Source organism: Dreissena polymorpha, chromosome 2, assembly GCF_020536995.1.
Source record: "Dreissena polymorpha isolate Duluth1 chromosome 2, UMN_Dpol_1.0, whole genome shotgun sequence".
Taxonomy (NCBI): Eukaryota; Metazoa; Mollusca; class Bivalvia; order Myida; family Dreissenidae; genus Dreissena; species Dreissena polymorpha.
In genome coordinates this window covers 57,572,063-57,588,789 of record NC_068356.1, presented here as the reverse complement: position 1 = coordinate 57,588,789, position 16,727 = coordinate 57,572,063, and the positions used below count along the sequence as shown (strand labels likewise).

The window sequence follows — 16,727 nt, the reverse complement described above, 5'->3', positions numbered from 1 at the left end:
TTCTGTAGCATCAATCTTTAATTATTGAAATTCTACTTTAATAATTTTTTTTGTTTAATCGTGGCCTTTTACACCTTTAAATAAGGATTAACAAAATTGAAGACTATTTGTCACACATAACACTATGATCCATCTGCCAGGTGTTATGATTGTCATGTTGTGTAAAAATGTGTGTGATGTGTAAAATGGAATAACCTAATTTGGTAGATAAAATGAATCTTAAAACTGTAAAGTGATTATTTATTAGGAAAAATCTGGGTATCCCAAAAATTTTAGTAACAAGCAATAATTATTTTTTGCTTAAAGAGAGTGTTTTCAAAAACTCGGCATGTCTGAAAACTTAAAGAATTTCCAAAACTGATGTGATGTTATTTTATCATATGATTTCATTTAAATGTCATAAATACATACCTGCTATCCCTAGCTATACCTTTCTAGCTGGATTAGCTTCTCTAGAAATCTTCAAGTGCTGGAATTCGGCCACCTCTCCTACTGAAAACAGATTCAGGTTAAACAAAGTACAATGTAACCTAAACGGAAATCAAGAACTGTAACTCATCTTACTTTTCTGGAGACACACCTTGCAGATCGCCATTTTCTATCGGCTTTAAATTTGGACTTTTAGTTCAATTCTGCGTGGTGGAATTGGGTTTGAAAATCGATGAATAGTATAATTTATCGTTTCTGCTTCATTCAGAAATCTTTTCTTATATTATTTTGTTGATAATTAATTGTTTTTCACTTTTTGCCGGATTTTTGCATGTGCTCATGATTTGAGCACGAGGATTTCGTGATTTTTTTCAACAAGTTATTGACAATTTTGTACATTGTAAATACTTTGTTTAACTGATTATTTCAGTTATTTTGTTCTTTTTACATTGATCTCTTACGCGGATTCTCTTCTTTTTCTACTTTCAGAATAAGAATGAGTTTACAAACTAGAGATCCGTGTGGGCACATTAAGGCTTCGTGGGATTCCCACAAGACTTGTTTGTCATGCACTAATTGTTCCTTTGAACATAAATGCTCTGTTTGTAGTGCGTGAGACGATGCGACGTGGCAGAAGCAATCCGTAGCAAAACGTTTCTAAGCAGAAAACGTACAGATGAACCTTCACCAGATGAGAAATTCCCGGTGACTTTACAACAGACGTCAGATGATCAATTGCAGCATCAGTCACCGCGTATAATTTAAATTGTTTTCAGCTTTGCTGGGTGTTTTGTACCGGCTCATGTACATGAACACGTACTTATCGTGATCTTCATCAATAGGTAATTGAGAAGATTTGTACTGTGTAAATATTCTTCTCATGTGTTACAAGATCGTGCATAGCGTGTTCTTCTAATACATTGACAGAATGTTTATCATTTGCCATTGTGTGCAATAATGATTTTACTTTCCAAATGACAATCTTAATTATGGTTATTTGAATTTTCATCTGTTTTGAATTAAACTTTGTTTAATTTACGATTTTCGGCAGTCGTATTATAGGTTATAGGTACTATTGACTTTCTCATTTACAATAATAATAAGAGAATGTTACTTAATTTCATTTTGGGAAAATAATGATTTTATGTACCGTATGATAATCTGGTCTGTGACCAGTTTATTGTTGAATATGTTTTGCTCTTGTGTTTCATATAATCGACTACATGATGGTCGCAGATACAAGAGTGGATTAATACCCGGTGACTTTGAAGACCACAGATGACATGTTGCAGCATCAGTCACTGGGTATCAGGCAAGATGGCGATCGTACTTTGCATCGGAAAGTCGATCAACATCAGACCATATGATGACAACCGTCAGCCGGTCTTTGCCTGATGGCATTGGTCAAGGACAATGCCAGACCAATGCCAGACCAATTGGAAACCGCCATACAGTCATTATCCGGTGACAACGCTGGTCATGTCATGACCGGTACGTCACTATGTACCGGACCGGTCACCGGTCCGACCAACCGGTCACCGGTCCGACCAACCGGTCAACGGAGACCGATCCGTTCACCGGTCCGACCCACGGGTCATCGGAGACCGGTCCGACCCAGCGGAGACCGGTCCGGTCACTGGTCCGATCCACCGGAGACCGGTCCGGTCACCGGTCTGACCCACCGGTCAACGGAGACTGGTCCGGTCATAGGTCACCGATCTGACCCACCGGTCACCGGTCATCTGTTACTGATGACCGGTCTGACCCACTGGGCACCGGTCACCGGTCATCTGTTACTGATGAACGGTCCGACTCACCGGTCACCGGTCATCTGTTACTGGTCTGCTACGGTCAACAGTTGCTAGTCACCGGTCAACGATCAGAAACAGACGTTCTTCTTCATCGGGTTATTCCACTTCTTCGTCGTCGAATGCACATTCGGCGTTGACTAGTTTCGATTATAGAGGTAGACGTCGGACACGCTCTTATTTATCGAGCAGTTCTCATTCCCGTCATCGTTATGATCATTATCGATCATCTCGATCATCACGGAAACGATACTCAAGAAGACGTTATTCCCGTCATAGCTGTTCTAGCTCTCGGCGTCGTAGCCGTTCTAGATCTCGCCATAACAGGAATAAAGGTCGTAGACAAGCTTCACTGAAGCATTGTCGTTCCGACTTTTATGACCGGTCACATTACTATCCTATTTCTGAATGTAATGTCTCCTTACCCTATGCACCAGTTCCCAGTGTGATGTCAACACATGTTGCATTGACTGATCTGATTTCACAGCCCTTCAATTCTGGAGTTCATCTCACCACAACGGCTGTTTTGTCTGCACCGAGGGTATCTACTACTATTCCCAGTCGGAAAACCCCGGCTGCTACTCAGTCTTTGCGTGACAAATGGGGTCAAGGTTCCTTTGGACAATATGTACCTGTCACTACTGATAATTCACCGTCTATTTCTGGTTTTAATTATCAGTGTGTCGACTTTGCGGATAATCATTCTTCATTACCAGAGAATCATCATTTGGTGCAGGATAATCCTCCTATCATTCCTACCACTGACTACGGTCGAGAATTGGCAACATCAGTCATCGGGTATAGGGCAAGATTGAGATCGTACTATGCTAACTTCGTTAGAAAGTCGATCAACATCAGACCATATGGTGACAACCGTCAGCCGGTCTATGCCCGATGGCATTTGTTAATGACTACGACCAATTCCGGACAATTTGGCAGCCGACATACGGTCATTGTCTGGTGACAACACTGGTCATAGCATGACCGGTACGTCATCGGGTAACGGACCGGTCACCGGTCACTGGGGACCAGTCCGCTCACCGGTCCGGTCACCAGGGAGCGGTCCGGTCACCGGTCTGGGGTACCGGTCGCCGGGGACCGGTCTGGTCACCGGTCATCTATCAACAGTGACCGGTCCGGTCACCGGTCAATACTGCCGGTCACCGGTCAGTACTACCGGGCACCAGTAACCGGTCATCGATCAAGAAGAGACAATTTTCATCATCATCGGATTATTCTTCCTCTTCTTCTTCTTCTTCAATTGCATCTGGGTCGTCAACTAGTACCAACAATAGAGGTAGACGTCGTACACGATCTCCTTTATCAAGTAGCCCTCATTCACGGCGTCGATATGATCGATACCAGTCTCGCTCTGACTACTCGTATCCTACACATTACTATCCTGTCTCAAATTGTAATGTTGCGGTACCCTATGTACCAGATCCAGTTTCCAGTTTAACATTAACACATGTTGCTATGACTGGTACTACTTCGCAGACTTTGCCGTCTGGTGTTTGTCTCACCACTACAGATACTTACTCTGCACCACGGGTATCTGCTACGCTACCTATTTGGGTACCTCGTGCTCCGGCACCGTCGAATCCGGACACGTAATGGCTTCAAGATTCGCATGGGCAATTCGTACCGGTCAATCCTGATAATTTACCGTCTTCTTACGGTTTTAATTATCAGGGGGTTGATTTGGTGGATGGTCATTTATCATTACCAGATACTCGCAATCTGGTGCATGATACTAGACCTAGTATTTCCAATTCTGTTTCCGCTGATTCTTTGCACACTGCTGGTGTTGTAGACAATGAGGCCGATTCAGAGGCAAATTCCAATGAGGACACGGATCAAATATTGTCATCAATTATTCGGATCTATGAAATGGTATTTCAAAATCTTGTTGATGATTATTGCCCAACACCTGCCGAGATGTCTACTAATTCGACGATCTCTATCACGGAAAAATTAGTCCGTGCATTTGATCCCAACAGGCTTTCTAAGAATGCTTCTTGCATTGATACACGCCTTCCTTTTGGTTCTACTGTTTATCAATATTTCAATCGTTGGAATCAACTAATAAGACCATTCGAAAACGAGAAGAACTGTGAAAAGTACCAGGATTTATCTAATCCTAAGCATAATGAACGGACTAGAAACTACAAACCTCTCAGCTTGTTGGAAGTGGTCTCCGGACGATCTGTTAACGCAGATTTCAATTCTTCCGGAGTTAATACCAAGACTCTTGTGTGATGGTGTCAACAGACAACACATCAGTTGTGACTTACATTCAGGCACAGGTGGGAACACAATTTCACTCCCTGTATCTGGAAACCAAGGAATTACTTGTTCTTTGCAAGACGCTCAACATTTGTCTTCTAGCCTAATATATTCCAGGTCGTTTCAACGCCCTGTCGGATGGTTGTCTCGCAAACACCAATTACTTCCATCGGAGTGGACACTTCATCAGGAAGTGACCAATCAGATTTCCTCATGTTTGCTTATTTGCAACCAGACACAATCACAGACTCCCTCTATATGTGAGTCCGGTTTACCATCCAGCAGCGTGTTCAATAGACGCGTTTTTGTTCGACCAACTGGACGCTTACGCTTATCTCCCATTCTGATTCCCCAAATATTGGCGAAACTCAGGGTGAGTTTGTGTAGCATAATCCTGATCGCCCCTTGGTGGCCCAGGAGATCGTGGTTCAACGATCTTCTCAGTCTCCTGTACGATTATCCCAGGACACTTCCTCACAGATTAGATCTTCTGTCTCAAGAGGCAGACTTCATGCGGATCCAGCAATGTTCCACTAACACGTCTGGCCGTTATCACGCTTTTCTGTCAGGGCTTCAATCCTTGTTGCTTCTGCAATGAGAAAATCCACTAGAGCAATCTATGATGCTCGATGTAAACTCTTCTCTAATTGGTGTATTCGAGGCAAAATTGATCCCCTCAATCCTTCTGCTAGACGCATAGCGAATTTTCTCATCTATCTTTTTGATGATAAGATACTTTCTCTTAGCTCCATCAAAGGATATAGATCTATGATTTCGCATACATTGGCATTTACTAAATCATCACAAGTCTGTGCTGATTCAGCGATTTCGGAACTGATTCGATCTATGGAACTTAAACGTCCTGTTTCTCGTACACTTGCCCCTAAATGGGATTTGGCTTGTGTTCTTGATTCTCTAGATCAAGCTTCTTTACAGTTTCTATCTTGGGAAACAGTTTTCCTTCTTACTATGGCTTCAGCCAAAGGAGAAGTGAAATTCAGGCTCTGTCTATCGAGGATGGTCGTCTTCGTTTTGATTCCTCAGATGGATCTGTAACTTTGTTATGTCAGCCAATATTCCTTGCTAAATATCAACTCCCCGCTATGGCTTCTAACCCTTCAAAGTTCCAAGTCTTTCTAATACTTGTGGAAATGAAGATGATGATAGACTCCTTTGCCCAGTCAGGGCGTTTTAATTCTATCTTTAAAGAATAAAGTCTATTCGAGGTTCTCGTAAGAGACTTCATTCCGTTAAAAGGGGAATGTGTCTGCGGCTTAAATTTATCGTTGGGTAGCCTCGACTATTAAGAAGGCGTATTCATCTCTCTCATCTAGGGATTTATATTTTTTTTAAGATCAGACCGCATGAATTAAGAGCTCTTTTGGTTTCGTGGACGTATATTAATTATGTTCCACTTTCTGAAGTGCTTCAAGCTGCTTTCTGGAGGAATCCGACCACCTTTTCCTCATTCTATCTTCGTTCTCTTGAGTGTCAACAGGACAATTTATATATGTTGGGTCCTCTTGTAGTTGCTCAAACGGTAGTTTCTTCCATGGCGTAAATGTACTGGTTCTATTCAGAAACTAAGTACAATTCTGTACTAACGAAGATTGTATGAGGACACATTTTTTCTATCTCTGGCTGAAAAACCTGATTATGGGTTTTTGTTGTGATGGGAACATATAACGAGAACCTCCCGCCACAGCTACAAAATCAGCTAGGGATAGCAGGTATGTATTTATGACATTGAAACAAATTTTCTTAAAATAAATTCATTTTAATTATTAAATACTTACCAGCTATCGGTAAGTCCCACCTGCCAACCCCGCTCATCGTTTTATATCTTCATAATTGTATGAAAAGTAAGATGAGTTACAGTTCTTGATTTCCGGTTAGGTTACATTGTACTATGTTTAACCTGAATCTGTTTTCAGTAGGAGAGGTGGCCGAATTGAAGATTTCTGGAGAAGCTAACCCACCTGGAAAGGTATAACTAGGGATAGCAGGTAAACATTTAATAATTAAAATGAATTTTATTTTAAGAAAATTTGTTTTACAATGTAATTTTGTTTTATCAAAGTTTCAATGAATCTTCCAAAACATATGTGTTTTATTGGAGAATCAAATCTTTGCCTGAAAAACTGAAGTCGTTGAATGGGTTCAAGGTAAATACTTAAGTATTTCAGATGGATCATTCAGACAATGTTACAGTTCTGTAAACATTTGCAGTCTGGACGAATAAAATTGTTTAACACTATTCCCTGTGTAAATCAGTTCAATAATTCACTCGGTTATACTGCTTTATTAAACCGTATTCCTTTATATCGTAGCTAATGTTACCCTACTTAAATGTATTCCTTTCTATCGTAGCATATGGCTTTCTATTTGTGTGTATTCCTCTATATCATAGCTAATTGTATATTTCAGTTCTGTCAAGAACGTACAGAAGATTGCTGATGGTACCGCTGGCATGTCTGTATTCCTGTATATCATAGCTAATGGTATATTTCAGTTCTGTCAAGAACGTACAGAAGATTGCTGATGGTACCACTGGCCTGTCTGTATTCCTGTATATCATAGCTAATGGCATATTTCAGTTCTGTCAAGAACGTACAGAAGATTGCTGGTGGTACCGCCGGCTTGTACACTTGGGAAGATGCCAATGGTAAAAGGGAACTGGTCTGGAGCTGTGGAGAAAAGAAGGAAATGAAAAACGACCTCACTCAGGTAATGTTAAGGGGATTTAGCAGACTGATTTTGCCCTTTTCTTGCACTTAATATAATATCTCTGTATGAATGTCTAATTTGTCAATAGACCAGGCATAAAATAATTATTGCATCACCCATTTAGTCATCTATTACTTGTGACTTATTCCTTTCTTTAACGTGTGATAACTGTTGTACAGGACGGTATAGGTGAGTTCTTCTACGACCCTGACATCAAGGTTTACTGGGTCTCATTCCTCTCAGGCATGCAGCGGGTGTTACTCTTCACTCACGACCTTGCCCTAGCAACTGTTGCCCAGGAGGTAACCACAACAATTATATTTTATTTATAATCTATCTATGTGCCATTAATAGGTCATATGGTCTATTTATAGTATTTTATATTGCAATGTTTTTTGTTCTATTTATATGACATATTTACTATTTACAGTAAATGTGTTTTGTGCTATTTATATGCCATTTGTTCTATTTGCAGTGTATATCGAAAGATACATTACAATGATTAAATTCTTTTTAAAGATACACACGGTTAAACAAGAAAATTGTATTTTAAATACCGTTTTAAACAAACAATTAAATAACATAAATGTTAACAATTCTCGTTCTAATTGGGAGTCTCAAGTGCGTCTGATACTTCAATCCTCGGGTTTACATGAAATATTAGAATAGAAACATTCATCCCAAAGCTAAGAGCCCGACTTCACAATATCTATATTAGCAATTGGCGATTAGGACTAGAAGACTCAACTTCTCTTGATGTATATAGAGAAATAAAACTTAATTAGTCCCCTACCGGTTTCACCGGAGGGGACCTATGGTTTGCGCTCCGTCAGTCTGTCTGTCAGTCTTTCCGTCACACTTTTCTGGATCCTGCGATAACTTTAAAATGTCTTCGTATGTTTTCATGAAACTTGGAACATGGATAGATGGCAATATGGACATTATGCAGGTAATTTCATTTCGTTCCTACGTCAAAAATTATGGTTGCTATGGCAACACATAGAATAGAAGTACTGCTGAAAATTGTGGTCTTCTGGATCCTGTGATAACTTTGTAAGTTCTTAATATTTTTCATGAAACATGGATAGATGGCAATATGGACATTATGCACGTCATTTCATTTTGTTCTTATGTTAAAAATTCCGGTTGCTATGGCAACAAATATATATTAAGAAAATCTGGAATTTCAGACAATGGTGGAGCCGGTAGGGGACTTATATTGCTTGACAATAGTCTTGTTTTGAAAAGTCAGCATATTTAAGCCAGTTGATAAATCCAAAATACAGATATGTATTAGCCATATTATATTTATCATTCCACAAATTAAATATTGAAATCGGTCATCATAATAATGTGCCTGGACAAGATAGAAAATGCACCCTCTGCAACCTTAATGATATAGAAGACGAGTTTCATTTTGTCATAAAGTGCCCCATTTATATCCATATTCGGAAGAAATATATTTCAAAATGTTTTTATACACATACGAGTAATCTTAAATATGTACTATTAATGCAAAACAAAAATAAAACTACTTTTAAAAAGTTAGCAACATACTGCCAAAAAGACTTTCAATTAAGAGAAACGTTAATGTCTACAGTTTAAAATTATCAAATTGGTACTTATACAGCACTCAAAGTGTTCATACACCCAAGTCATGTATAGATGGTCAACAAAGGGATAGCACTAATACTAATACAATACTTAACTACAAGTAAGTGTAACACATTTTGAGGTATTATTTTCATATCAAACAGCTTTAAAGTAATCAGCATTTCCCAATCCCATATTTATAAATTTAATTTGACTACGAATGAAAAAAACATTCAAATATAAAGTTGGATTTATGCGGTTATATATGCCCATCATATGACTTCATCTTAATGTATTTTTCTATGTTTAAAAGACTCAACGGTTTAAATGAATAAAAAGAACAAGTAATATCATATGAAGTTTGAAATTAAAATTTTGTTCATTTTTTTTATTTATTTATGTTTATTTATCACAGCTCTACACCAAATCAAAGGTTAAATCTGTTTGCCGAGAGTTTTATGTAATGTACAATCTTGTTATCATTTTAATCTACTATGTTAGCTGCTTACTTAGTGACGTTCTTAACAAATCACTGGTTTGATAAAGTTTGTCTTGGTGTTCATGAATGAGCATACAAGTATTCAATGGATGGAAGAGCCATGTGTATTTGATTGTTTCCAAAGTTAAATCACTTTCTTAGAATATAATTCTTTTTAATAGAAATTAGTGTGCTAGTTTTTTGCCTTGCAACCAGTTTGTAAGTTTAACACTTCTGCTACATTTATTTTTGTGTGTGATTTTTTACCCTTGCAACATCTGTTTTGCAAGTTTACTATGCATTATCTCTTACACGCAGATAGGGCTACTTTATTCTGGTAGGGCTTTTCAATTCTTGCAGAGCTATTCAATTATTGTAGAGATATTCATTTATGACACAGCAGTTCAATGGTCTGTGACATATATATTGCAGCATCATGAAGACAAGAGCACCGCCTTGCGGGTGCAGACCGGTCATCTATTTTCTTTTTAAAGGTGAAGGGACTCTCATTTTCAATAACAAAGGAGGGAGGGGTGGAGTGAAGAGGGGTGTATAGTGTGGGGGTGTGGACATATATTACATTATCTTCCAAAAATGCGAAAAAAATGCAAAATGCAAAAAAAAAAATTCGAGAGGGGGGGGGTGATTCTTCGGTGCGATGGTTGGACGGTATTTCAAACATAAAATAATATAAATAAATATTTGTGTTTTTTAACTGTTTAAAAAAAAATTGGGGGTGGGGTGGGGGGTATAGTGTGAGGGTGTGGTGGTAATTTGTGAGATGATCTTAAAAAAAAAAAAATAGGGGGGGGGGGGGTTCGGGTGGAAGGGGAGGGGGGGGGGTGGGGAGGGATTGTTGGGTGCGATGGTTGGACGGTATTTCAAACATAAAATAATAAAAATAAATATTTGTGTTTTTTAACCGTTTCAAAAAAAATAATTGTGGGGGGTGGGGGGGGGTATAGTGTGAGGGTGTGGTGGTCATTTGTGAGATGATCTTAAAAAAAAAATCGGGGGGGGGGGGTTCGGGGGGGGGAAAGGGCACGGGGGATGGTTTGGGTGAAGTCTATTGTGTTATGTCAGGTAAGACTAGTTTTGTCAAAGTATCAATCAAATCTTATCATAACTAAAGAAGTTATGGCAATTTTAGCAAAATTTAATAATTTGACCTTAAGAGTCAAGGTCATTCAAAGGTCAAGGTAAAATTCAACTTGCCAGCTACAGTAACCTCATGATAGCATGAAATTATTTGAAGTTTGAAAGCAATAGCTTTTATACTTAAGAAGTAAAGTGGATCGAAACACAAAATTTAACCATGAATTCAAAGTTACTAAGTCAAAAAAGGGCCATAATTCCGTAAAAATGACAACCAGAGTTATGCACATTGTCCTTTTACTGTACCCTTATGATAGTTTGCGAGTGTTCCAAGTATGAAAGCAATATCTATGATACTTTAAGGGTAAAGTGGACCAAAACACAAAACTTAACAAAATTTTCAATTTTCTGAGTATAAAGGGCCCATAATTCCGTCCAAATGCCAGTCAGAGTTACATAACTTTGCCTGCACAGTCCCCTTATGATAGTTAATAAGTGTTGCAAGTATGAAAGCAATATCTTTGATACTGTAGGAATAAAGTGGACCTAAACACAAAACTTAACCAAATTTTCAATTTTCTAAGTATAAAAAGGGCACATAATTCTGTCAAAATGCCAGTCAGAGTTACATTACTTTGCCTGCACAGTCCCCTCATGATAGTTAGTAAGTGTTGCAAGTATGAAAGCAATAGCTTTGATACTTAGGAATAAAATGGACCTAAACACAAAACTTAACCAAAATTTTCAATTTTCTAAGTATAAAAAGGGCACATAATTCTGTCAAAATGCATGCCAGAGTTATCTAACTTTGCCTTCCCAGTCCCCTCATGATAGTAAGTACGTGTACCAAGTTTGAATGCAATAGCATTGATACTTTCTGAGAAAAGTGGACCTAAACGCAAAACTTAACCAAAATTTTCAATTTTCTAAGTATAAAAAGGGCACATAATTCTGTCAAAATGCACGCCAGAGTTATCTCACTTTGCCTGCCAAGTCCCCTCATGATAGTAAGTAAGTGTACCAAGTTTGAATGCAAAAGCATTGATACTTTCTGAGAAAAGTGGACCTAAACGCAAAACTTAACCGGACGCCGACGCCGACGCAGACGCCGACGCCGACGCCGACGCCAAGGTGTTGACAATAGCTCATAATTTTTTTTTTCAAAAAATAGATGAGCTAAAAATGCCTGGGTAATTTTACTAATTTAAATTATTGTTTTAATAAGTATGTTTTTCAACTTAAAATATATACTTTTATGTAAAAGTTGAAAGCTCCACAGTAGGTATGATAGCTTCACAAGTGTAAGCAATTGTATTCAGTGTGTCAGACATTCTTTTCAATGGGTATCACATATTGATAAGTAGCATTTGCAGATGGGGAAATCTTTTGCATAAATTTTTAATACATTTGAAGTCAAGTGATATCCAAACTCACTTTTGATAGTTCAAGTTGCAAACATTATTAACAGTGTGATTATTTGTTGGAGTGTGTGCATTTGTTAAGGGTTCATGTTTTTGTTCAGAATTAAATTCTTGAGATACAGGAATTGATTTGCTTAAGTTTTGACCAATTAATTAAAGGAATTAAAGACACTAAAAAAACATGAACCTTTTGTTCACATCCTTCATGTACTTTATCAAACACTTCTTTAAGTCCTGAATGTTGGTGTTATGGAAGATCTAAGTGTGAAATAGTTCCAAGCTCGGCGTTTTCACAGAAAACCTGAGGTATTGTCATAGCCAGCTCGTCGTCGGCCGTCTTACATCCGACGTCCACCGTACGCGTCGTGCTAAAACCTTAACATTGGCTCTAAAATTAAAGTGCTTCCACCTACAACTTTGAAACTTCATATGTAGATGCACCTTGATGAGTTCTACATGCCACACCCATTTTGGGGTCACTAGGTCAAAGGTCAAGGTCACTGTAACCTCTTAAAAAAAATCTGACGAGCTTTCATTTATTCAAAACTGTGCCAGGAGCCGAGCGTGGCACCCGTTATGCGGTGCTCTTGTTATATTTTCATGCTCTGAACACTAAACATTTAATACATTTATCTAATATAATATTAACCCTTTCCCACTCAGAAACCAAGTGAAAACAACTATGTGCAAACAGCATTAAACCAAAACAGCCTGCGAGTAACTGGTAAATGGTGAACTTAAAACTTAAGTATTTTGGGTTTTGTTAATGATTACAAGCTGTCAAATTACAGTTATCGAATAATCTTGCATATATGTTAATCTTGCACACTTTGCTGTTTGACAGATTTTGAAGATGATGTGTCTTATTTACTAACATAAACATTTTCTATTTACAATTGACTTGAATACTCAAAAATGCAAAGAACTTTTTTAATTCCTCCATTTTTAGCTCCCCTGAGCACAACGTGCTCATGGTGAGCTTTTGTGATATCCTTTTGTCCGTCGTCCGTTGTCCGTCGTGCGTTGTCCGTTGTTCGACGTCAACATTTGCCTCTAGAGGCCACATGTATTGTCCAATCTTCATGAAATTTGGTCAGAAGATTGGTTTCAATGATATCTTGGATGAGTTCGCAAATGTTTACGTTTGCTTGAAAAACATGGCTGCCAAGGGGCGGGGCATTTTCCATTATATGGCTATAGTAAAATCTTGTTACCACTCTAGAGGCCACATTTATTGTCTGATCTTCATGAAACTTGGTCAGAAGATTCATCCAAAAAATATCTTGGACGAGTTCGAAAATGATGCCGGTTGGTTAAATAACATGGCCGCAGGGGGCGGGACATTTTTCCTTATATGGCTATAGTAAAACCTTGTTAACACTCTAGAGGCCACATTTATTGTCCAATCTTGAAATATGGTCAGAAGACATATGATATCTTGGATTAGTTCGAAAATGGTTATGTTTGCTTGAATAACATGTCCGCCAAGGGGGCGGGGCATTTTTCCTTATATGGCTTTATAAGGCTATAGTAAAATCTTGTTAACATTTAAGGGGCACATTTATAGTCCGATCTTCATGAAACTTGGTCAGAAGATTCATCCCAACTATATCTTGGACGAGTTCAAAAATGATGCCGGCGGTTGAAACACATGGCCTCCACAGGGGCGGGGCTATTTTCCTTATATGGCTATAGTAAAACCTTTTTAACACTCTAGAGGTCACATTTATTTTCCGATCATCATGCAACTTGGTCAGAAGATTTGTCCCAATGATATCTTGGATGAGTTCGAAAATGATTTTGGTTGCTTTGAAAACATGGCCACCAGGGGCGGGGCATTTTTCCTTATATGGCTATAGTAAAACCTTGTTAACACTCTAGAGGCCACATTTTTTGAATAATCTTCAAGAAATTAGGTCAGAAGATTGGTTTCAATGATATCTTGGTTGAGTTCGAAAATAATTATGTTTGCTTGAGAAAAATGGCTTCAAAGGGGCGGGGCATTTTTCCTTATATGGCTATAGTTAAATCTTGTTAACACTCTAGAGGCCACATTTACTGTCCGATCTTCATGAAACTTGGTCAGAAGATTCATCCTCATAATATCTTGGATGAGTTTAAAAATGATGCCGGTTGGTTGAAAAACATGGCTGCCAGGGGGTGGGGCATTTTTCCTTATATGGCTATAGTAAAACCTTGTAAACACTCTAGAGGCCACATTTATTTTCCGATCTTCGTGAAACTTGGTCAGAAGATTTGTCCCAATAATATCTTATTATCTCAGGTGAGCGACTTTGGGCCCTTCAAGCCCTCTTGTTCAATGTTATTACCGTAATTACTCTATGTTTTCGGACACTCTAAGTTTTCGGACATCGCTTTTATAGGTAAAATAGTTATTTTTCGTGACGCATAATTTTCGGACACACGAGTTTTCGTCCATAATTAATGTCTCTAATTTTTTGAACAGTATATTTTATAGCGCTATTTTACCAAATTTCGGTCCTGTTTTCGATATCTAATGACACTTCGATCATGGGTTTTACAACCAGATTAACATCATAAAACATAGCAGGTGCATGCCTGGGGGCAATGGACCATTACATTTGCGTTATTGGGTAGATAACCTTGTAAACTGGTTTTAAACAATGGTTTCGCCCGATAGCATAAGCGTTATGGCAATTACCAGGGGTAGTGCCAATTAACAGTTCAATTATTTACCGCATTGGTACTACCCTCAGTAAAAAACTGTGACAAATAATAAACGCTTCAAAGTGGGATGCACCTTTTGTAAGTTTTACAAACAATGGAAGGTGTTAGACAACTATTGGAAATGAACAAACAAGAATTCATAGTTTGCATTTTCATCGCGTTAATTACAGGTTCATACTAGCGATCGAGTATCGGTTCATCACATGCTCATCCTTGAGCTCGTTGGTCAAAGTACAACCTTGTAGTAACTTTCTGTCAAATAAATTAAGCATTTCAAATTATTTAAAATGCCGTGTAAACATATATAACTGTAATTTATACCATATGGCATGGTATTTTACAAGCGCGTGCTATAACCGGTAGTCGTTGATACAATTGACGCTATTTTCGGACACTTCAATTTTTTACTCTTAAGTTTTCGGACACCTGTTTTTTGTGAATATTTTTCGTATCGAAATTTTCAGACACGAAAAAAATTAAATTTAAGTGTCAGAAAACATAGAGTAACTACGGTATTTTCTCTTAATTTTTGTTACATATTTCTTTTTAAAATTCTTTTATTTGTCCAAGATTCAGGAAACAATTATAAACTGTTGACAATAATTGTTTCATAACCTGCTTAAAAAAAGGGTACATACAACTTGTTATGAGCGTTACAATAGAGATCTTATGCATACATATTCAAATCTGTTCACTCACAGTCCAAGTCAATTTAAAATGACTGGCATGTACAAAGGATGCATATTTTGTACTGAATTGAGTCTAAAGTGCACACAATAACCAAAAAGCATCAATCATTATGCCTGGTTAGTTTGGGTTAAAAAGTTCGTTTATTTACCTAGTCACGAAAGATCGGTGAGCACCATCCAGGTTTTGCTAGTTTTATTTTGAAGAAGCGGAACTTTTTTTTTAGGTAAAAGAAGCCATTGGCTGTTGCCAATTAATATCGCTTATTATTACATGGCACAGATATTCCAAAGTTTGGAAATACAATAAAGTTTATGTCACTGGGTGTTATTTCATCAATGCAGGGATAAGATATAATAAACTTTTGCAGGCAGGAGAACTGGAGAGACTGGAACAGGAGATTACTGTCAGTATACAGGACATAGGACTATCTCTGGTGAACAACTTCACACAGAGAGAGGTGTCCTACCTGGGCATTACAAGGTACACTTAGAGATAGTAGCAAGCTAACTTAGAGATAGTAGCAATGTAGTTTAGCGATAGTAGCAATTTTACTTAGAGATATCAGCAATACAGCTAAGAGATAGTAACAAGGTAACTTAGATAGAAGCAGTGTATCTTAGAGATAGTAGCCATGTAACTAAGAGATATCAGCAAGGTAACTTAGAGATGGTAACAAGGTTACTTAGATAGTAGCAGTGTATCTTAGAAATAGTAGCAATGTGACTAGAGATATCAGCTTTTGTAACTTAGAGATAGTAACACGTTAACTTAAAGATAGTAGCAATGTATCTAAGAGATGGTAGCAATGTATCGTAGCGATAGTAGCAATTTAACTTAGAGATAGTTGCAATGTAACTAAGGGATAGATGCAATTGTTACTGAGTGATAGTAGCAAGGTGAGTTAGAGATAGTAACAAGGTAACTTAGAGATAGTAACAAGGTAACTTAGAGATAGTAACAAGGTAACTTAGAGAAAGTAGCAAGGTAACTTAGTGATATTAACACGGTAATTTATTGATAGAAACAATGTAACTTAGAGATAGTAGCAATTCATCTTAAAGATAGTAAGAAGGTAACTTAGTGATAGTAAAAAGAAAATTTAGTGATAGTAGCAATATACCTTAGAATCTTAGATATAGTAACAAGGTAACTTAGAGATAGAACAATGTATCTCAGAGATAGTAGCAAGGTAACTTAGTGATAGCAGCAATGTAACTTAGAGATAGTTGCAATGTAACTTAGGGATAGTTGTAATCTAACTAAGTGATAGTAACAAGGTAACTTTGTGATAGTAACAAGGTAACTTAGTGATAGTAAAAAGGTAACTTAGTGATAGTAACAAGGTAACTTAAGGATAGTAGCAAGGTTACTTATAGAAAGTAGATAACACTGTTTAGTCGGTACAGACTAATCAGGGGTGAAACTTTCCTCCTAAACTAGATTTTTGCTTAGTAGAAGATTCCTTTAAAAAAATCAATATAAGTGCAAAGT

General features: G+C 37.8%; 1 protein-coding gene across 1 annotated transcript in view; it reads left to right on the top strand.

The window, feature by feature from the left end:
- The window catches only part of LOC127869751 (intermembrane lipid transfer protein VPS13A-like), a 172,802-nt gene that overhangs the window by 132,417 nt on the left and 23,658 nt on the right, over positions 1 to 16,727 (top strand). Inside the window, exons 71-73 of the mRNA XM_052412411.1 lie at positions 7,121 to 7,250; positions 7,430 to 7,552; positions 15,604 to 15,716. Of these exons, the coding sequence (XP_052268371.1) occupies positions 7,121 to 7,250; positions 7,430 to 7,552; positions 15,604 to 15,716 (366 nt within the window). The remainder of the gene's footprint in view (positions 1 to 7,120; positions 7,251 to 7,429; positions 7,553 to 15,603; positions 15,717 to 16,727) is intronic.